This window comes from Carassius gibelio, chromosome A23 (genome assembly GCF_023724105.1).
Source record: "Carassius gibelio isolate Cgi1373 ecotype wild population from Czech Republic chromosome A23, carGib1.2-hapl.c, whole genome shotgun sequence".
NCBI lineage: Eukaryota > Metazoa > Chordata > Actinopteri > Cypriniformes > Cyprinidae > Carassius > Carassius gibelio.
In genome coordinates, this window is record NC_068393.1 from 13,604,240 (window position 1) to 13,626,417 (window position 22,178).

Below are 22,178 nucleotides of genomic sequence, written 5' to 3' on the forward strand. Positions count from 1 at the left end.
GCTGGCCAGATTCAGCTTGCTGAATCAGCATCGGGGCTGTTGATGAAACTGAGAACTGACAGTTCAGTTTAGCAAAGGAGTTAGTGCACAATAATTAAAAGAAAGTAATGAAAATGATCAAGTAAGTCAAGACGGCACAGACAGGAGGCTGGTCTAATGTTACATCATCTTACCCGAGCAAATATCCCAAAACGCAAATATTTTCATAATAACATGAGCTGCTTATAATTCTGGTTTTCAATATAACTGATATTCAAAATGGTAAGCAAAGCACTGCTTTGTTCATGCTTCACATATCTTTGCATATCTTGTATATTCTTGCTTAGGTTTCTCCTTTTGAATGACGAATATAGACTGCTCTGCTGATGTGGACAGTTAATTCCTACACGCCGGCAAAGAACGCATGTGCTAGTTTGCAATTGGATGTAGTCTGTGCATGTTCAAGCACAGATCTTTGGTCCAAGACAAAGCCGACACAAGGCAGCAACACCTCATTCTTTGAAGTTGGCTCGGTATGTCCCGGCCTTATAACAACAGGAATTGGAACAGATGCGGACACTGGCCTTTTCAGTCAACTATTCTACATTACTACAGTTCATGAGACATATTTATTTCTAATGTCTTAGTCACTGAAAATGGAAAGATTATATGCATGGTGCCACATTCTGGGCAACCACCATGGTTCTCAAACCCTTCCACTGCTGAACTATGAGGATAACTGATTTTACACACCATTTCATCCAGCTATAAAATATGTCAGGCTGTAAATTATATAATGGGGTGGGTGCTTCCCCCTCTAGGCACAGTTAACCTGCCTTTGCCCAGAGTGGCCCCACTCAGGTCCCCTGCAGGTGCCTCTTGGAAAGGAGTTTATGTTACAAGCCCAGTGAGCTCCCTACAGTCCCAGCCAGAGCACTTTATAAACAAAAGCACATTCTGCAGAACTCGAGCAAAAGTCAGGCATGAACTTGGGATGACCCCTCCAAGCAAAGTCCCTGGTGAGTTCATCTGAAGGCCAGCTCCGATTCTCTGCTCCTCCTCCTCTTCCACCTCCCTCTCACTCACTTCCTTTTTAAATAATAATAATAATAATAATAATAATAAAAGGAAAACCATGTTGCAATCGTCATAAAATCGTCCAGCGTTATGAACCAGGAGAGTACTTTGCTGAAGGCATGGTTGAATATGAATTCAAATGCATTTTTAAATTATAGGCATTATTTAAAAATATATATATGTACAGTAGAATGTCAGAGGCACAGACACTTTGCAGTCAACAGAGTGTGTTTTAGTAAAAAATGCCTTTTAAGAAAGGTCCAGGCCCCCATAAAGTTAAAACTAACAATTCTTGAGAACTGCACGTTCCAAAATAAATTCTGGGTGGCCACTGAAATAAGTTACAAAAACTTATGGTAGTCTTTGCAAATACAATAAACCTCAAGCATTCTAGGCACTTGATCAAACCAAAGCTCTCAAATGCATTTTATATCTTCCATTAAAGTTCTTCCACCCCAAGCAGCATGACGTGGAGCCTTATACAGTTGGTGGATGATTTTGGCAAAGCATTTTTATTCAAGCTGCTGGAAGTTCTCTAGGGGGATTAATAATTTGTTTATACATTTAAAATTGAATTAGCGGCAAGAAAGCAGCTAACAGAGAGAAGATTTTTTTTCTCCAGTAAACCAGAAATGGACTGTAGTTCCATCTTACTTTTATTTTTAAAATCTATCTAAAAGTACTTAGTATGATGAGTATATTTAAACTCTTCTTGGCTAAAAAAAAAAGCAAAGTGAAATTATAGAGAGGGTCGAGTGTGAACAGGAAATATTGCTGATTGAGACCTAGTGTTGTCCCATTCTATGAGTAATTTTGGCATGAGCCTGGCCAGTGTGGCTGGAAGGAATATAATGAGAGCACAGAGGGAAAAGCACACAAAGCTCTGTCTGACAGTGAGCTGGCTGCCAATGAAGGACGTGGTGCAATGGTCTGTCAAACAGACATGCTGAGAGCTGGCTGCAGGACATGAAGTGTAGGCTCAGGTCTGACCACACACATCTGCAGCCACATATGAGTATACACATTCACACACTATGGCCATGAGAAAATGAGCTTTTTAAGCTCATTAATCAGAGTCCATCTGCTCAAGCTCAACACTAAGAGCCTCATAAACTTACAACGGACGTGAGACTGTTCCAGGGCTAATATTCAACTTTTATTCTGATGAAAGAATTAAATGTTGGTGTTCCCTGATTCTGTAAACATGCAGAAACCTGCCCGTTTACACAAGAAGACCAAGACGAATAAACTGACTGAACCTTCACCTCTCCCATGCATATCAAGTTAAAAATCAGGTCAGTTTGCCGGTGAACATCATGTGCATCTGACTTTTCAATGCTGTTCCCATTCTTTCCCTGGAAATCATCAAATGACAACATGTGGCTTGTTCTAGTGTTCCTGCTCAGGCAGACTGCTTAGATGGTTCTTTAAAAATATATTCAATAAGAAGTCTGAGAAATAAACAACTTCAGCTTCTAATTTACATTTGAACAGACCAGACTGCAGAGGACAATTCGTTCTCTTGTTTTTTTTCTTCTCATTATGACTTGGCCTCGCACCCAGTGAATCCCTGTCTTGTGGTTACTGCTCTGGTACTTTGCAGCTGAACAGATGGAGTTTATCATATATAATACATTTGGGAATAACTGTCAAAATATTAAGAATTAAGAATCATGCATTATTAGATGCCGTTCACATGTCACGTCTCAAAACACCTGGATGCCAGCAGTGCTGCTTTCTCCATCTTTCAAAAGCATGACGTGCAGTGCCCTTGTGGCATTGTGAAAAGCTTAAATGTTTTAATCTCGCTGTGGTGCAGATAGGCCTGAAACAACATGACCACTTCACTTCTTTTATGAGTGGCTTGCTGTGCATCTAAATTTGAAAAAAAGAACTTGATCATGTAACAGAAGCAACATGTGAATGGCCCCTTAGATGGACCGGTGAAAACGACAGGAAGAAAGTGAACTTTTGCTACCTTGGCAGCGGAGTTGGAAACACCATGTGTAACGCTGCGGATAAGTCCTCCAACGTTGCCATACTTGATAAGTTCATTCATACCCTCAGTAACATCGTTCAGTAGGCCCATGGGGTTACCCAGGAAGTCCACTGAGCCCAGGATCTGAGCTGCCTGACTGATAAGCTCCTATAAAAAGACAAAGAGAGATGTAAGACCAAGAGCTAGTGTGATCACATAGTGGTGATGCAAACATTGAGAACTTATGCCGCAAAATACAGCAATTCAGAATGAAGAATGTTTATGACCTCTTTGAAGTGCTTGAGGATGTCATTGATGATCATCTCCTGCGTCTCATAGGGATGGACTCGAGTGTAAGGGTACATGTTAATGATCGCATCCTCAAACCGAATGAGAGGGAATCCAAGGGTTCCCTTCAAAGCCTGTGCAGAACAATGCTTAATTATGCTACAGACTACAACATCATAATAGAATCTAAACTTCATACAAAAGAACTGCATCCAGTGAAGCACTGATACTCTGTATCTCCAGCGGATTCTACTTGTACCTTAAGGTCAGGGGGCAGCTTTTGAGAGGTGAAGACACTCAGCTTGACCTGAGGAAGGCTGATCTTCAAGTTCTCAAAATAATAATGCTTTGGAGTTCCTGCATCTTCATTTGTTTTCTCATAAAGGTTCTCATCAAGCTTCTCCACTTCTGAAACACAAAATCAAGTACAGTTGTTAGCAGGGCATAATGAGGTACATTCCCCATACTGCACACCAGAGGGATACAAACTACACACCTCCCTCTGTCTGACCATTGCCAAAGAATATGAGCAGTTTCATTAAGAGCTTCTCCTCAATGATGATAGTATAGCGGCGGGCTGTGACCATCAGATGCTGTAAGGCAGAGAGTAAAATCTACAATCAGACTCCTGTAGTCAAAAGAAGATGTGCAGATAGACCCGATGCAGTTTTGTAGAGAAAGTGAGTCCATAAGTTGGTTTCACCTTATAAAGATCTGTGAGCATAAGATTGCTGGGCACTTTAACAGAGTTGACCTGCAAAGCAGGGCCTGAGTCCACTGCAGAATTTTCACTGGAGCCTGGAGTCAAACACAGCATAACAGGGTGAGTTGTGCCCAGGAGCTGGTTGTCCACCTGAAATAGATGATAGAATAAAAGACATGTTTGTCAGAAATGATTTTGCTTGAGAATGAGCCTTTGGCAGCTGTCATCCCTGACTACAGGACTAAACTTTCTTTACTGAAGTTTGCTAAGTCAACTCACTCACAATCCATCTCTGTATATAGTTCTAGTATACGAGGAATGGCGGTACAAAGACAAGGAAAGTGCATTAAATGTATGAGTGTCCACAAATATTAGATTTGGTAGGTAACTGATATCTGTAAAAGTCTTTTCTGGGACCTGGTATGGATTAAATCCAATGAACAATGTGTTTTCTTGGCATCTCTGTTGATGTGTTTTTGTATTAAAAGCCAGCTGTTGGTCATAAATAAGGCAGATGAGCAAAAATCTAGACAGTCAGCCTTACTAATCTTACTAATGGGTCAACCATCTTGACTCTTCCCTAATCCAAAGTGAGAAATTCACACACATTGGAGAAGTATGTTTTGGTCTGTGGCTGCTTACCTGAATGTCTTTCACTGTGAGTTCCAGCACTTGGCTGGCAGCGGTGTTGGTGAAGTGCACTTCAATGCCAGAGAGAGTGGCAAAAACTAGCTCTTCAGGGATCTTATTCACCAGTGACAGGCCCACACCTTCCTCTAGGTTCACCAGTACCTACACATGAATTAGGACATCTTAACTTCCAAGTTCAGTATTTATTAACCCTGTGCTAAATCTATTTTCACTGGAAACACAATCAACGCAAAATTCTACATCAATCCATCTGCTGGACAAGCAGAAACATGGTTTTTACTTCAAGCTCCTTCTCAGGAACTTTCTTCTGAGCGCTCTCTTTATTCTGGTCTTCCTCTGTGCTGGGAGAGGATCTATTCATTCGCCGTTGGTTGAAGTCACTGATCTGAAATAAGGAATAATGAAATAATGCAGCTTCTTATTATATTAGAAAGTGTGAAAGAAAGATAGGAACTAATTTTATTTCATATGGTTTCAGATGGCATGCTGCCCCAACCATGTCCTTTAGTAATGATGAGAGTATCTTACCCTAATAATAACGGGGCGTCTTACCTGCAATACTCGCGTTGGCCCATCAGGCAGGACCTGGACAGACAGAACCCCTGAGCCAGGTCTCATTTTCTGGTTGATAAACTGTTGCTCTGGTAACGGTTCCAAAACACCAGAGTCTGGTCCCAGGACCACCTCAGCACCATCATATAGCCCAGACACTCCCCCTCTTACCTAAATCATAACATATAGCTGTTTTAAAGAGCCACAGATTTAAGATTTAATACTGAAAATAGCCATTGAGGGCCAAAAAAAATGTAGATGAAAGAAGGCAGACCTGGACGACTAGTCTGGGTAAACCACAGGTCAACATGCCAGAGCTGAAGTGCCATGTCTGGGTAGTGCTCCGGCGGCTGTCTGGCCGTCTCAACATCAGAGGCTCGTAGCTTAAAAAAAAAAAAAAGAGATATGTGAGAAATAACACCCGTACACCATGATGATGTTTACTCTCTACAGGGACAAGAACAAGCTTAAAATAAGCACAAGTTGTCCTTTGTTGTGCTATGAAGCATTTAGGTAACCTGTTGTCTGTCACTGCAGCCAGTCCAGCAATGTCCAGCACTAAAGATGAACTGAGGGGTCGAGGCTGAGAAGGTTTGCTCTGTGGAGGAGATGAGCCCTCATGGCAGAGCATTCCTGCTCCTGTCATCCGCCAAAGCTGGGAGCGCTTTCCAGGCTCCTGAAAAGATAAAGAAATGTGAGAACCTTAGAGATCGAAATATAGTTGGAAACTGGCAGATAGATGGCTGAGGAAGAACATAAGCTGACCTTTTTCTTCAGGATGACTCTTTGTGTTTTCGTCTCCACATCCAGCACCAGTTCAGCACTGCTGACCACCCGTTTCTTCCCCACTGGCCTCTTTCCTGCATCCCTGTTATCAAATCAAGTGAATATTTACTTACATTTACAAACATCGGTTTGAAGAGGTAATACTCAAGTGCGACGGCCAGTGGAAAGATATATTTTTCAGGGTTTTTCCTGCATTGAGAATTATGAGGTGGCTGACTCCGTCAAATTTTGTGCTGCCTTTGACTTTTGACAAAACTCAGGCAGGCAGTGAAACGCAAGCATCACTGAACAGTGTCCATTAGGTACAAAATTGTGCATATTTGAAGAAAAATGTATATCTTTAGACATTTTATTTTTTATTTCTTTACACAGAATCATCATTTTGATTCATTTTCCACTGATTTACACAATCTGATGAGCATTAGCTGCTTCCAGCAGTCTCAGTATGTTTTCTCTTCCAAGATTACTGTTATGTTTCGGAGAGGAAGCTTATTCACTACTCATATGTCACTCATATTATTACATTTAAAATTACATTTATGCATTTTAATCTCAAAATGCATAAATTTTAATCTTTTATTTTTTAATTTTAATCTTTTATCCAAAGTGACTTTCAGTGGATTCATGCTAACATTTTTTACTTAACATGTGTTCCCTGGGAATCGAATCCACAACCTTGCGCTGCTAACGCAATGCTCTACCACTTGAGCCACAGGAACACATTTTTATGCATATATAACCCTCACTCTGATGAAGAACATCCAATACGCTTCCATGTACTGTTCTGTTCTACACTCGAAACATGTATAGCAATTAGCTGAGTATAATGTTACAAATAACTTATTTCAAAATAATGATCACCAAAATTCACATTAGATCACAATCAGAGGTTATTACAAACACTCAATGGTGGTTTGAAAAAAGATATGAGTAAAAGCATAGTGTTAATTTAATAAATAGTCTTATGTAGCTTGATGTTAATATAGCTCTAATGCACCTGTTACCCTGCTGTGATTAAATTTCAAGATGTATTCTATCAAAAGATTTTACGTAAGGTTGTAAGAAAATGCAATGTGGACTATAAGGAGTGGATAAAGATTTTCAATTTCTTGAAATTGTTTTACGACCTAATGTTATGTTTATGTTCATCTACACTGCAACACTTTTAGCTGTTAGGTTGCATTTAATTTAAGGTTCAACAGGTTTGTTGAAGGGTGGGTACAATGTGTGGATGTGATCAGAATGGTGCCACCTCCACCTTATTTTGAGCAAGGAAAAACCCTGTTCTTGAAATTGGTCAAATTGCCAGTTTCAAAGATGATTGAGCTATTTGAAAGTTTAGAGGTTGAGAACTCACTCTGAGAATGTGAAGGATGCAGCAATGTAGATGAAGTTCTCATAGTAAAGCTTGTTATATTCTCTGAAGAAGTTCATGTCCGCAGTAACCTCGGAGGATCCAGCTCCCTTCACAGTGAGGGTGATGTAGGGTTGAAGAATGGGTTCATCGCAGGCATAGTCCAGAACCGCCCCAGCTTTTACTTCTGTGCGTAGCCTGATATCAGCTACTCCATGTTGCCAGAACTGGATAGGCACCTGAAGTAAAGAGATCATATGTTACAGAAAACCATTGCAGAACCATTTACACTGGTACCAGAAGTAGAAATTCTGAATAAATAAAATGTGATGGAAATCACTTCCATGTCAATTCACAATTCCAATTGGAATTCACACCAAATCGGAGTTAGCTGACTGTCGAAGAGCCAAACAACGTTTTTTTTTTTACAGTGTTGCGCATTAAAACCAATAACACACAATTGTGTTGAGCTTATGAATGCAGCTGCCAATCAGTAGCTTTCAGATGAGTCATCGCTGAAACACCACTATTTTGTTCAGTATGCACGCTCACTGGCTGAATTCTGCTCTCTTGACAAATTTTCAGAAACAACAAAGTGCAGAAGTGTGTACTAATGGAAGATATTCATTTCATAATGTAATTAACTGCTTCAGTGATTTTAATTAGATTTTATGAGACTACATGAACTCTGGATAGACTGAAGTCAGTGATAATGTGATAATTGACATAATACATATGTGCACTATTTGTAAGCAGCCTAGCTGCACTTGCTTTGGCAATACAATTGTATAGTTTTTGTCATGCCAATAAAGCACATTAAATTAAAATTGAATTGAAATTGATAACATTCTTTGATAATATACATGTTCCTTGCACTTTTTCTGTACCACGAAAGTGTTATAATTAGTAACTTACAATGTTATTATTAAATTCATATTAAATACAAAGTCAGTTGTATTAAAATATTTTATGGCATGACACCAATATCTGGCACTTAAGTAAAATTTCAAATAAAAAGGAAAAAATAAATAAAACACAAGCCTATGTCAGTTATACAGTGCTATTGGGGCTGCAGTGTGTCAAATTACAAGCATAACGAGAGCCCCCCCAGCCATGCCCTCACAAAAATAATGAGTGGATGATTACCCTGACACTACAGTACAAAATAATTTGTCAGCTAAATGAAACATGATGAAACATTCATTTGAGTTTAAATTGCTATAGCTAACTTCTAGAGATTGCACTGATATATGACGAGGTGAAAATGACTGAATGAATACTGAAAGTTGGTTAAAATGAATTTTAAAAGTAGAGAAACCACCGGACGCAGAGCTGTCAAGTGTCAATTCAATGCTTGACGGATGAATTGATTGCTTAAGTCATGCCAGAGGGAGTAAAAAAAACTATTTTGTGTGACAAAAGCTTTATATACACCTTTTGTAATGCCTGGAATGGTGACTCACTCAGTAAATTTAAAACTACCAACAAGGCATATGACAAGAAAACTGGCTTAGGGGTCGGAAGGTGGAGACAGAAAATGTGCACACCTGCACATACCAAATGAAACCCCAAATAACAGGTAGACTGAGGCACAAACAGAACCCAAGTCTCGCTTGAGCAAAACTGACATTTCTGAAATGCAAGAGCTGCACTTCAATTTCTTATATGATTTAGGTTTAAGATTGTAGTTTGCACTGCATTCTTATTCATGTGTTCTGACAAATTGAGCTAAGATGCTCTTGGGTGACCTGGGTTCAAGTCCTGGCCGGGTCATCTTAGTGATACTCTTTAGTCTCAAATCTCCTGAACCGTTCTACAGCCCTAAAATACTTGATCATGGACTTACTTCAGAGATGTTGTCTACACGGAAAGGTGGGGGCAGCTGGTCAGTGTCACTGAATGAGATCTGATATGTTGCCCCTTTCAAAGCAATCTCAGATCGGAGGAAGAAGCAGTTTCCCAAAGTGTCCCTATAGAACACACAATGAGAGGAAAGATGTCTATGAAATTGAGAACTCCTCTCTCAGTCATTTTCTGTCCTGCTTAGCCATTTCTACAGATTGAACATATTTGATGGCATTGGGTACCTCATGTTGATGTGGAAGGATTTAGGCTTGTTGACCTCAAAGCCTCCAGACCAGGTGCAGTTGGGAACATCCATGAGACGGACACAGAGAAGCTGATCATAGTCATTTCTGGGCCAGTGGAATACAACACTCGAGCCTGGCAGGGTGGAGATATATCCCTCTGGATTTGCAATACCCTACAAGCAAACAATAAGGATGTCATAACAAACAAAACATTACTGGCTATTATGTTGTGTCTCTTTATAGATTTATTAGAGAGGAATTAAAACATGCATTCCCACCTTTCCTCTGACAAATTCCCGCTGAGAGAAGGCTAACTTGTGTGATGATCGATTGTCAAGCAGGTATCGTGGAGCAAAGGTCACAATGTGTGTGTCACGATAACGCCCCTTCCCTTTTCTTACATTTATTCCTATAATGAAACATTACATTACATTACATTATTAAATCAACTTGGCACAGTGGTGTACCAGCTGACTTTGCAGATACTACAAATCAAAATATGCTTTTCTTAAAACAGGATAGTCATTCCTTATTACCTATATTGTAGATGAGTCCAGGTCTGTTACCATGCTGGATGACTTTGACTGCTCTCACTCCACTCCCCCCATCCAGAGAGAAACCCTGGCACCATCCTGGAACACCATCTGGGTGGATCCCTTTACCGATCCGCATGGTGCACCTGTTCAAAGAAGACAAGGCTTTAGACAGCTTTAAAGAATAAAGGGTAATTATGTAGTTAAATTACATTTCTGCTATGTTGGGTCATGAACAAATGACTCTAGCTTTGGAATTTATGCAGGATTATTAAATAAAATATACAAAAGCATTTGATGGGTGGGGATGGTGGGAATACACAATGAGCATTCTTTGGATTTTCCCCTTCTCTTGCACTCACATATTGGGTTGCTCTTTGTCCGTGTAGCAAAAGAGCAATGGGCTCAAACTCCTGGCTAACTCATGCTCCTCAAACTGCCCAGCGGCATCTGTTTTCCCATTGTCCTGGCGGAAGATCAGAGGCAGCCCTGCAGACACAATAATCAATGAAAACATTACAGATGTTGTGCAAAACAGTTGTGTTCAATTAAAGGGATAGTTCACCTTCAGTTGCTGGTCCCACTGACTTGCATAGTGTTTTTTTTCCATCCTATGGAAGTCAGTGGGGACCAACAACTGAAGGTGAACTATCCCTTTAAGGTTTTAAATTCATATAAACAACCTATAGTCAATACATATATATGAAAGCATACCAGTCTTGTTGACAAGCCAATAGGAAGCAGAGATGAGGATTTTTAATGCTCCATGGGCTCTGAGAACGATCCGTATGGTCAGACAGAGAAGCCGTTTGTTGGCATCATATAACCGCATGCGCACCACATAGTTTTGTGTACCGGGAGGAATGAGAAGCTCCTTACATACAGTAAAGTTCTCCAGGAGCACACCTGAGAACAAACAGCAAACTCATGAAATTTCAACAGAAATGTGGATTCATAAAGCAAATAGGGTCATCATTTATGCTGAATATGTGATCAATTATCATGTACTCCAATTTACCTAATTCGATATTTTGTGACGTGTCTGCTGCATGCAGCACTGCCTCTTTGCCTGGTTTCATGGTTCCCTTGATTGAGGTTCCTTTGATGTAGTAGTTAAGATCACAGGGAAGAAGGTTGGCCAGCACCAGGGTGGGCAGCAGATAGATGGTGTGACCTGGTTGGCGGTAGATCTGATTTGTACCTCCTGCCACAGTTTTAGCAGGCTGCTGATCGGGGTAGTTCTCTTTCTTAATGACAACACAAAACCTAAAGAAGCCCAAAAGTGTTTACAACTTCAGGTTCATTTATCTTTGATAGATATATTTTTTTCCAATCAACCTGTTTTTACCTGAAGTTGCGCTTGAGTTGTTCATCAAAGTCTGCTGACTGGCATTCTCTCTTACTGCTGCTGACCTCACCAGGACGCTCCACAGTGGTCCAATGGATGGGCATTTTGCAGAAGAACAACCCCAAGCCTTTAGGTCTCGCCTGAAGCCTCCAAGAGGTCAGATGGAGAGGGATGGCCAAAGCCTCTCCAGGCAGGATGGGAGGCAAGACAACCGGTTCTATAGAAGTTAAACAATTAAAATGAGATTCATAGCTGATAAACACAGGTAAGCCATGGACAACACGGTGTGTGCTTACTGTCTGGAGCCGAAGGGCTGTCTAGTCGCACTTCCATGGGAACCTCAAGGCGATTCTTCACTGTGAGTGCTGACTGCACCGTAATGACCTTACGTGCACTGCCCTCCATTGTGATAGAGAAAACCACTCGAACAGGCGGCAAAGCTGAGAACTGAACAGAGATTATATAGACTGTGTACACACTCTAGAATTATTTAGAGTAATGTTATGAGACACCAACACTTACATATACATGAGGGTGTATGATGTTGGTTCTGCTAATTGGGCTGCCAACCTAGAAAAGCCATATCATTACATTTTTATGAAGCATTTTCGATTTTCATGAACTTCTAAAAGATTTTGTATTACAAAATGATGAAATCCCAGAGCAGAAAAAAAAACATTCATTTCTAAGATCCATTTTCCACATAATGACCCATTAACGAACCACTCACAGTGCTTGAGGGGTTGTTTCGATCAGGAGCAGCATAGCGGAAGAACACTCCAACCTTGTCCACTGACACTGGCTTCACCTGCTCCCAGCCTACAACACGCACCAGCAGCTGGTGGAGTTTCAGCTCATGTGTGTGTCTGTGGTCAGAGCACATTATCAGCAAAGAGGAGAACTGAACAATTAACAAGGTATTAAAGGACAAACAGTACAGCTAATAAATCAAAAATAAAAAATAAATAAAAATAATAATAATATATAATATATATATAGAATATATATATATTCTTTGTATTTTATTGAAGAAAACCAAGTAAAAACATTTTAAATATTTCTGGTCATGTTGTAAACAGTTCACCAGTGCATGGTACTATATTGCTTAAGAAACCTTCCTTTTAAGTTTGGCTCCATTGCGGTAGCAGTTTTATTATTGTTGTAGCTCAAATTTGAAACATTTTGAAGTTTGAAAAAGTTGAATATCTAAAATTACTAAGTGAAATTTAACTATAATTGAAATAAATAATAAATCAAAACTATTTTTTGTAATCCATTAAAAAAAATATATATTAATAAAAATATCAAAAAGCACATCATACAATTATAAAAAATTTAATTATTAAAATGAAAACTGAACTATAAAAATAAAAGCTACTTTTAAAACATGAATAAACAGTATATATATATATATATATATATATATATATATATATATATATATATATATATACATATATATACATACATATACATACACACACAATATTGTAATACTATCTGGTAGCAAACAGCCAATTTTCACAACCCAATAAACTTAGTAAAAACAAATTCAGCTTCAAAAATTTCCTTAAAATCTTGCCTGCTAAATTACAGGCTAACATGGTAAATCCAAATGACAGTACACAAAATCTGGGGCAACCTTGGATGATTGCCTTGCTCAAGAGTAAAATTTTGATGGAGCAGGACCGTGATCTCTTCTCGGTCATCCCTGCCTGGGATCAAAAATTCATAACATCTAGGCTATGAACAATTCCAGAGTTGGAGAACCGCTGTAGTTACTATCATAACTCTGCCCCTGAACATGGCACTAAAGCCATGGTTTTCTCCAGGGAGTTTATTATGAAACTTTTGTCTGTAAGTTATATAGTATTAAGAAATTGTTACGGCTTGACAATGCAAGGATAGACAATGCTGTCAAACATTAGCACATCCAAAGCCAATTGTATTTACAAAAAAAGAGACCCTTCTGCTACCTGTGTCTCAGTTTCTCCCGGGCCTCAAACTCAAATGGGATCTCCTCCCCTGGCAGCACCTCTCTCCACTGGCTGATGTTGTGCGTATCGTCGGTCCCAGGCCCATGCACATCAGAAATAGAGCCAGCACTACTGCTGTGAGACAGTGCCACTCTGTGGACACAGCAGAACACTCATGCATTTTCACAAACTATTAAATACAGTTAAATATTTTAGGAATTATATATATATGCTCTTCTGACCTGGTTGGTGTGGTGGTGAGAGTAGCAAACCACATTGTGCAGCCAGTATGGTTGCGTAAGGCATAGGGCACAAATGGCTGCCTCCTCTTGGAAAGCTTCATATCCGCTGAAACATGGCATGAATATAAAATCAGCCACAGGCTTCTATTACGTTTGTGGACAATGCCAACTATCAGGTATTATGCAACAAATACTGACTTTGAAAATGTTTTGTCTGGAAATGAACATGAAATGTCCATTAAGTAGCCCCAAATCAGTTTTAGATGAATGGAGATTGCACAAAAAGGAAAGGCTATCAATGGCATCAGTGACAATTTCACAACACATTCATTAACTTTGTAATTTTAAAGCATGATTCGACATAAACCACTATTTAACACAAAACAGGTTTAACATATATGGTTGTGGGTTAAGGGACAGGGGTAAATGAGGGTTAGGGTTAGAACAAAAGCACAGAACCCAGAGAAAGAGGTTGTCCTATGCTCAAACACAATCTTCTGACTTCTCTAAAGTTGGCTGCGCATCTATGAACTGTACCTCGGGCAAGAATCTGCTGCTCGAGGCAAGTCAAGCTGGTAGAGCTTCTAGTTCTAAGGTAGACAAGAGGAAGACCTGACAGCAGAGAGAAAGGGTTAGGGAAAAGAGAAGAGAAGAGAGAGAGACATGCTAGGAGGCTGTGGGAAGAGGAGGTGAGACGCATACGGTCAAAGACAATCAGAGTGAGACGCACACATCATGATAGTATATGCTGTGAACTTATCTAAAAGCACTTTGAAAACAGCTCATTGTTAGTCACGAATTCAACATGATTTTAAGATTTATGTTTATATTTGTTGTTAATGGACATTTTCTAGATTTCAAAAATAACTACACACCTTAAAATGTAGAAACAGCTATAAGTAAATGTTTTTAGGTTGATTTCTCAGAGACAGTGTGCCTGGGACCTCTGTTTGATAATCAGAATTTTGCAATTACACTACTGTTCAAAAGTACTTTTTTTTTTTTTCTTTATAGAAATTAATACTTTTATTTGGTGAGGATGCATTAAATTGATTAAAAGTGAGAGTAAGGACATTTATGTCACAAAAGGTTCAAATCCAATTCGAACAATTGAACTTTTTCTGTATATATAAATGGATGTTTTATGATTTAATTGTTATGCAGATGACACTCAAATATATGTGCCTATTAAGCATAATGACAGACTGTGTGCTTTAATTGAAAGGTAAAGGCTTGGATGTCTAAAAACATTTTTCTAAAAACATTTTATTTGTGTTTGGACCATTAGCGATTTCTGGCCAACTTAAACCATGTGTTGGGCAGATTAGCTGCTTATGTAAAACCATTTATTAAAAACTTAGGTGTTGTTTTTGACTGTTCGGTTATTTGAGAAGCAGGTAACTTGCAACAGTTGAGACTAATGGCCAACGTCAAAAGCTTTTTAACTTCTGCTGAGTTTGAGGGAGTAATACATGCATTTATATTTTCTCGTCTAGACTACTGCAATTCAATCTATATAGGTATTGGTCAATCCTATATGAACCGCTTGCAATTAGTCCAAAATGCCACGGCTAGATTTATTACTGGTACGCGTAAATTTGAGCACATCACCCCAGTCTTACTCTCTCTGCATTGGTCGCCGGTATGTTTTAGAATAGAGTTCCACATTATGGAACAGCCTACCTTTATCTATTAGCATAATCCCTACAGAATCTCTGTTTAAAGTGAAACTTAAAACCTACTTTTTAGAAGAGCCATATAATATATGAGTTGTCCTGAGTTTTTCCTCTGTATGTTTTATTATTATGATTTTACAAAATTTGTACAGCACAATAGTCAACAAATGTTCAGATTTAAAAATTATATGGTATATTATCTAATCTAATCTCATGTTAAACACAGTGTGACACAATGTGTTGCAATGCAGTTCATCTTTTTTTTTAAAAGCTGAAAGAAAGGTTAAGGTTAAGTAAAGAGCTGCTACTCACTCTGGCCAAAGGAAGGGGGGTCCACTGATGATCCCATCCAAGACATAGCAGCAGAGGACTGTGGCGACTGCTCGTCTTCCTTGCAGTAATCTGCTAACCATGAAGTCTTGGTGGTGCTGTACTGCTCTGTGTGTCAAAACGACAGGCCCACAGCAGAGTGTCAGAATTAACATGCCACTCATAAATATGGAAGCAAACAGTTAGAGAAATGCATGGATGTCTATGAGTGTGTTTCACCCAGACTATTTACCCAGTAAGACAGAGGTGATGTTGACATCCAGCCTCTGCTTGGCTCCAACTCCGATCTTCAGGCGAGGAGGATGGAGCCGGCCTGCCGCCTGTCGCTGCCAATCCAGGAAACATGGCCAAGGCTCGATGAATGGCTCCCAACCTAATGAACGGCAGACACAAATGTGTACACATAAATACATCGTGAACAGTTTACACTCAGTTCACAACTTCAATATTTGATCACGAATATATAGTATGACCTACATTAGCAAGGTTACTGGTATTATCATCGGTTTTGTTAAAATGTGCTGGAAATGTTAAAAAAGTACTTACACATTAATTGTGTTTTGTATTTAAATTCAATCAACAATATATAAAATTACTTTTTGTTTGCATAAACACTAAAACAATATCATTACCAATGATGCCTGGATTTTAAATGACAACATGACTCAACAGTTAATCTAATAGCATGTACGAAATGTTTAAATAAACCTTTGAAAAAGTTTAATAAAATAGTAAACCTCACATTTCAGCCTTTTAATAAAGAAAGGGGTTAAGTCAAAATGATAAATGATTAATAAATGATCATATGCATTTTATTTGCTCCATAAATAATTCTAGATACATTATAGGGCTGGATAATATATCAAACGATATGATCATGCGCATCTCGTCAGTAAAGCCGGTTTTGTGATTAGCGGGAAATTTCCATCACCTGCTTTCCAATGGAGCGGCAGTTAATAAAAAAATTGTTTAGATGTCATTAATTGATGTCAATATATCAAACTTTTGTTGTTTGATATATTTTCCAGCCCTAATACCTTATCCAAATTGTTTAAGTGTGTAGAATCCACATCACCTTGTTGTTCATCAACAAGTGAAAGTTTACAGCAGGGCATGCAAATTCGGCCAGATTTTTGGCCATGTAAAAACTCCACACAGGCTGAATGTAAACGGAAAAACTCTGTAAATCCACTCTCTGACACTAGGTGGCACTAATGGAACAGCTGAATTAGAGATGTTTATGTAACCTCCATGGACAAAGCAGCACTGTGATTAAAAACACTACTTTATTAGTTATTACATGGAGTGAAGAAGAAAAAAAAAATTCCATTGAATCTTTTCTGAAGACAGTCAGAACCTTCAGAGTTACATTCATATAATTAATTCATTTGTATACTCAATTTTATAATTCCCTGCGCATGTGCAACAATTACTTAAAACTGTGCTTTATGCAGGACAGTATTTATTTATCCTGAGCTGTTCAAATCATGTTAATCGAATAAAGTTTTAATAATTACTAACACGTGGGGAATTTTTGCATGATTTATCGTCAAACCAGTCATCTTTCCACCCCTAATTTGAACTGTAGAAATTATTGACTAACTTTTGAGAAGGTACTGGGTGGCACATAATAATGAGAAATCACCTGAAAATTCTCTGTTGTAATAATCTCCAGACAGAGTGAAACTAGCCTTGCCTTCCTGCATAGACCCAATCCTCTGGAGAACATAAAGACCTGCGACAGAAAAGAAAAGCTGCTACAGAACTTCCTGTCTACAGTATATTATAGACATTTGGAGTATCACAGTATGCAGTCATCCTCACGAGAGAAGGTGAGCTCTGCCAGAGGGACGTCACAGTCCAGGCAGTCATCGATGAAACAGATACACACACTCTCGGCCTTCACTTCCACTCCAGATAGAGGAGGAGCCGAGTGACTGCTGGAATCTGAGTCAGTTCGGCTTCGGCCGGACATGATCTCTGCGTTCTCCCATAGCCATGTGGCAGCTTGGTCCAACTGACCTGTAATTCAACACAAACACACATATATAGACAACGAATCACACAATTTCCCATGTTTTTTTTTTTTGTGGTTGTTGCAATTTTGGTAGACAGTTGCACTAGTGTACCTTTACAGTGAATGAGTGCCCGTCTGCAGTCTTCTCTTCTGAACCCAAGATCCTGTAACCGTTTAAGCTGACCTTCTAAAATGAAAAATTTTAAGAAACTTCAGCAAAGCTGTTTTTAAATACCCAAATCACCCAAAAAATGAATAAATCCTCACAGATAAAACCAGTGTTCATGCTTTGCGCAATGTCACTTCTATATAGTGGATGTCAATATTTTCAGTAAATATCACTTCAATTTGTGTCTGTTTTCACAACAAGGTTATCATTTGACTCTATTTTTATTTCTGGGTGAACTATTTCTTAAAGATTTTGAAATATAATTATTTTCAATCTGTGTACAAACCCAGTAAAGCCTCTGTCTTTTGTCTGAAGCTGTCCTTTGTTTTGGATGGGGTGTCTGTGCTGGCAGTGGACGCTGTACTCTCAGCTTCAGTGGCAGAGTCTGAAGGGCCGGCAGATCCTGTGGTCGGAATGGACTTAGCTATTGCCAGGAAAAGCTGCACATCATTGTAGGAGAGACGGATATCTAGAGCTGGAAACTGGATCTGTGGGGAAAACTACATTTAAAATTGTGCACCTATGGTTCATCCTGACCTGTGGTTCAGTTGAACTCAATACTGACCTCCAAGAGAGGTGGAAAGTCATCTATGTTGAAGGCGTCGAGGAGTCCTGAACTGCTCTGGTATGTTGGGCTGCCACAGAGCTCCATTTGTACATTGACCGGATCAATGATAGACAAAGCCGTTTCCTGTTCGCTCCCCAGTCGACAGGAGAATACCTAAGCAAGGGAGAAAAAAAAGATTACAAAACAATGCTTTCTTTTGCGTCATGGATATTCACAGATGTCCAGGGCATTACCTCAATGCCTGCTAAGCTGCCAGAGAAAGGCCTGTCCAGAAGTCGAGGCTTGTAGGTGAGTACAGTAGTGCCTTTCAGAATGATAGCATTGGCATCCAAACATGAAGAATCTTCAACGACCACAAACTCTGTCCCTGAATGAAAAAATTAGACAGCGCATTTTCATATACATTGCCATTACAGGATTATTTTCATAACGTAAAAAAAAAAATTACTATATGACTAGTTTTAATATATTTCTAATTAAATAAAGGCAGCCTTGAAGGGCTACATAAAGGGCTGAAATGTAGGGCTCTAATTTATGTGTCCAAAAATGTTGGGTCATTGTAAGTGTTATAAAGTAACTCAATGTTGTTAAGATGTTACCTGTCACATTGATTTTGACTTCCAGGTATTTATCTTGAGTGACTGGCACAGTGGATCGCTTAGTGACAACACCGCTCTTGACTGTTTTGGGCATGACGGCACCTGTGCTGCCTTGGTCACTGCTGCCACTAGGCCAGCGCTGGTGGGTAGGCGCTGTTCCTTTTTCTGCAGGCATGTGCAGAAAGTCCCTCACCAGCTGTAGCCAATCAAAAATGAGGAAAACTCGCAGATTGTTTAAAACCACAGTGAAGCATGAGGAGTCCCGCGTAGATCTGTGAGACAGAGAGTATATACGTTAGAACAAGCTTTTACTCTTTAGATGCATTTAAATCTACTTTCAGTAGCAGCCCCAGACCTGTAGTGTAACTCCAGCTGCAGTGAGGCTCTATTGGTGCCAGTCCTGGATGGCTGCAGAATGCAATCGAACACATTGCGTTTCCCTTCTTTGGGACCACTGCTCCCGGTGAATCGTGTGTCATGTGCCAGGAGTGAATGAGACACCAGATTCACAGACTTGGAACTATTAGAGAAACTCTCGAACAGGAGCTTTGATTTCATAAAGTCAAACCTTTTAAGAAGGAAAGAGAAAATCAGTTATCCTTATGGTCTATAAAAAGTGCAAAGAAATAAAACATTTTGAACAAAGAAGTACCTGGCCAAGGAGTGGTTATGACCTGTGGATTTAGGGCTGTCCAGTAGCTCCAGACTGACGTCCTTCATGTCCACCAGAAGAGACAGGGATGTGTACACATCGCCACTTAACACAGTCTGCATGACGACACTTTTATTAATATATGTCTGAATGGCCTGCAAAGCCTGTTAATCTTCTTTTTAAATCATTTTATTTCGGTGCTTTTGCCTTTATGCCTGTTATATTTACAGTGACATATTTTTACATTGTGACAGGCATACATGACTATTTTTTTTTATAATAAACAAATAAGCCATTCTTCATCATTTATAACAGTGGTCAGCAATATGCATTTTTTTTTTTAAATAGTGGCAATTTTGTCCAGCTAAAAATCACATGATAGATAAAAGCCTGTTATAACTGTGAACCACAAAAGTGTTCCCATTTCAAAAAGAGTATCAGCAAAGCTACTGTTATAAGCTTACATAGGTGCTGGGGTCTTGGAGATTGTAAGGTCTGAGGAACTCCTCCACCGGTTCTCCCAGGTTGTGCTCCAAGAGTCCGCGGATCAGCTGATACCTCTCCAGGTATAAGGAACAGTGGACAGAAGACAGGCTGCCGTGGATGGACATGTCCGGGACAGTATGACTTATTTCCCTGAGACAAGGCATAAATGAAAAACATGTTAAAAACAAAGACAATGTTCGAATAAGTTAGGAAAGCTTGGGCTACATAAGGACAAATGACTGACTTATCAAGGTTGCGCTCCACTTTCAGCTTTAGATGGCAGTGCTCCTTTAGCAGACTCTCTCCACTCCTACGCACTGAGTAGGATGGGAAGACCAAGTCTGTTTCCAGATGCTTTCCAACACTGTCCAATAGCTCGCAGGGCAACCACTCTGCTGCGAAAATATCCATCTCCTGAAGGTCCAGAGCTATACAGTCCAGCAGACACACATGGTCTTCTGTAACACATGGACATGTCAGTTACCACAAGAGCACATACAAAAGGATCCAAAGTATATGCCCACCAGAAAAATACTTTTAGCATTGAGGTTAGGATTAACATCAAAATTATAACACTTTGGTTTTGCTAATCTGCTTTGAGGTCATTTGCATCCTATTTGTTTCCCACAATAAAGTGTATCTCAGATTTTGGGTGCTGACCTGGACTCAAAGACACATCTGCTTCTGGGATAGATCCCAGGCCAGGCTGGGGTCTTCCCAGGGTAAATCCAGAAGTTGTGCTGGAACTTGAAGACTTTTTATCACTAGTCTTCCCATCATCAGAGGCAGATTGGGCATCCTTCACTCGATCCTTCGGGAATGATTATTAAGTTAATAAACAAAATCAAAGAAAGATAAAATAAAAAATTTATAAAAAATATAAATGTAACTGGAAATAAAATTGTATAAAATATTGAGATTTAAAATATACTGAACAAAAGTGTGAGCTTAGTTCAGATTCAGAGATACTTCACTAATCTTCAAAAGACATGCATGGCTTGAATTTTTATATAACATAAAGGTATAATTCACCCAGAAAGGAAAATGTATTATTTACTTCATGTCATTCCAACACCATAAAAAGTTATTTATTAAAAATAAATAACAGCATACAGTATAAGAACATCCTAATAGCAAGTAAATAATGACATACTAGACATTTTTGGGTGAAAATTCCTTTAAATTTGATTGAATTAGAAATTCAACTGGAATTTACTTGATGTGAAACTCTTTGTAAGTCATGAAGAAAGCAAAGACAGAAGGGACACCATCATATTACCGAATAAGAAACACACACCAGATTAGCATTCCTTGATACCTTATAATGTGAGGGATCCTTGTATGAATTAGCATGCAAAATCAAATTCTTCAAACACAAATGTAAGATGAATGTTAATGTTCATAAACTGCTATTGTTAATTTTATTCTCATATTCACACACACTGTAGACAACCACCAAGGATTAAATTAAAGAAGAATCCATACTAATATAATTTTACTACTGAAAATCTGTGACCTTATCCATGCATAGTAAAGAATGGGTCTACATCCATGAAGCACTTTCTTCAATGCTTGTTTGAGAAATTCAATTTAAGCTATCAACCCACAATGTTTTTCCCTCAAGTCTTTTCACAATATGAAATCATTCTCAGATTGCAGCAATCTGACAGTAAAATGCTCCTTAAATGCATCCCACTGGTTCAGTATGGTGGTGTAGTGTGTATGTGGTTACGGCAGGACTCACCAGAGAAGGGAAAAAGGTATGTGCCATTGTAAGTTTCTCTACCTTATCTCTGAGAGAGAAGGTGCCATGAGTGCCAGCAGACAGGAAGCGGTTACGCACTCGGAGTTGGCCCAGGTTGGCCACTATTAGGCGTTTAGAGCGGGAGCTCTCTGGGATCAAGAGGACAGGAGCACCTGCCTCAATGTCCAGCAGTACACGAGCAGCTCGCTGTGGGCGCTCACGCACCTGTAGAGTAGGAAGTGAATTAAAACAATCCCCTTTAAAGGTCACTAAAATGCCATGACTACGTAGAATTAAATGACATCTCACTACAAGTCCAAATATAGTCATCTATTTTAAAATGTTAATGAATGAAAGGAGGTGTAAATAATTGATGACAG

The 22,178-nt window shown here is 39.2% G+C and overlaps 1 protein-coding gene across 3 annotated transcripts in view; it reads right to left on the reverse strand.

Moving 5' to 3' along the window:
* vps13d (vacuolar protein sorting 13 homolog D) overlaps positions 1-22,178 on the reverse strand; it is a 43,927-nt gene that overhangs the window by 9,521 nt on the left and 12,228 nt on the right. Inside the window, exons 25-65 of one of the 3 annotated variants that reach the window (XM_052541800.1) lie at positions 21,841-22,023; positions 20,715-20,865; positions 20,299-20,512; positions 20,033-20,204; positions 19,569-19,684; positions 19,272-19,484; positions 18,917-19,188; positions 18,551-18,684; positions 18,315-18,470; positions 18,036-18,237; positions 17,693-17,767; positions 17,388-17,585; positions 17,209-17,298; positions 15,796-15,936; positions 15,546-15,671; positions 14,095-14,169; positions 13,558-13,663; positions 13,316-13,468; positions 12,070-12,205; positions 11,862-11,909; positions 11,636-11,786; positions 11,340-11,556; positions 11,010-11,257; positions 10,706-10,897; positions 10,354-10,480; positions 9,995-10,137; positions 9,737-9,867; positions 9,456-9,631; positions 9,215-9,338; positions 7,372-7,607; positions 5,994-6,096; positions 5,747-5,904; positions 5,503-5,611; positions 5,229-5,399; positions 4,957-5,061; positions 4,668-4,817; positions 4,026-4,175; positions 3,819-3,915; positions 3,582-3,730; positions 3,322-3,456; positions 3,035-3,202 (exon numbers count right to left, since the gene is read on the reverse strand). In XM_052541800.1, the coding sequence (XP_052397760.1) occupies positions 3,035-3,202; positions 3,322-3,456; positions 3,582-3,730; positions 3,819-3,915; positions 4,026-4,175; positions 4,668-4,817; positions 4,957-5,061; positions 5,229-5,399; positions 5,503-5,611; positions 5,747-5,904; positions 5,994-6,096; positions 7,372-7,607; positions 9,215-9,338; positions 9,456-9,631; positions 9,737-9,867; positions 9,995-10,137; positions 10,354-10,480; positions 10,706-10,897; positions 11,010-11,257; positions 11,340-11,556; positions 11,636-11,786; positions 11,862-11,909; positions 12,070-12,205; positions 13,316-13,468; positions 13,558-13,663; positions 14,095-14,169; positions 15,546-15,671; positions 15,796-15,936; positions 17,209-17,298; positions 17,388-17,585; positions 17,693-17,767; positions 18,036-18,237; positions 18,315-18,470; positions 18,551-18,684; positions 18,917-19,188; positions 19,272-19,484; positions 19,569-19,684; positions 20,033-20,204; positions 20,299-20,512; positions 20,715-20,865; positions 21,841-22,023 (6,201 nt within the window). Of the gene's footprint in view, positions 1-3,034; positions 3,203-3,321; positions 3,457-3,581; positions 3,731-3,818; positions 3,916-4,025; positions 4,176-4,667; positions 4,818-4,956; positions 5,062-5,228; positions 5,400-5,502; positions 5,612-5,746; positions 5,905-5,993; positions 6,097-7,371; positions 7,608-9,214; positions 9,339-9,455; positions 9,632-9,736; positions 9,868-9,994; positions 10,138-10,353; positions 10,481-10,705; positions 10,898-11,009; positions 11,258-11,339; positions 11,557-11,635; positions 11,787-11,861; positions 11,910-12,069; positions 12,206-13,315; positions 13,469-13,557; positions 13,664-14,094; positions 14,170-15,545; positions 15,672-15,795; positions 15,937-17,208; positions 17,299-17,387; positions 17,586-17,692; positions 17,768-18,035; positions 18,238-18,314; positions 18,471-18,550; positions 18,685-18,916; positions 19,189-19,271; positions 19,485-19,568; positions 19,685-20,032; positions 20,205-20,298; positions 20,513-20,714; positions 20,866-21,798; positions 22,024-22,178 lie in introns of all 3 variants that reach the window. The other 2 variants (XM_052541799.1, XM_052541802.1) reach the window with 2 other exon arrangements.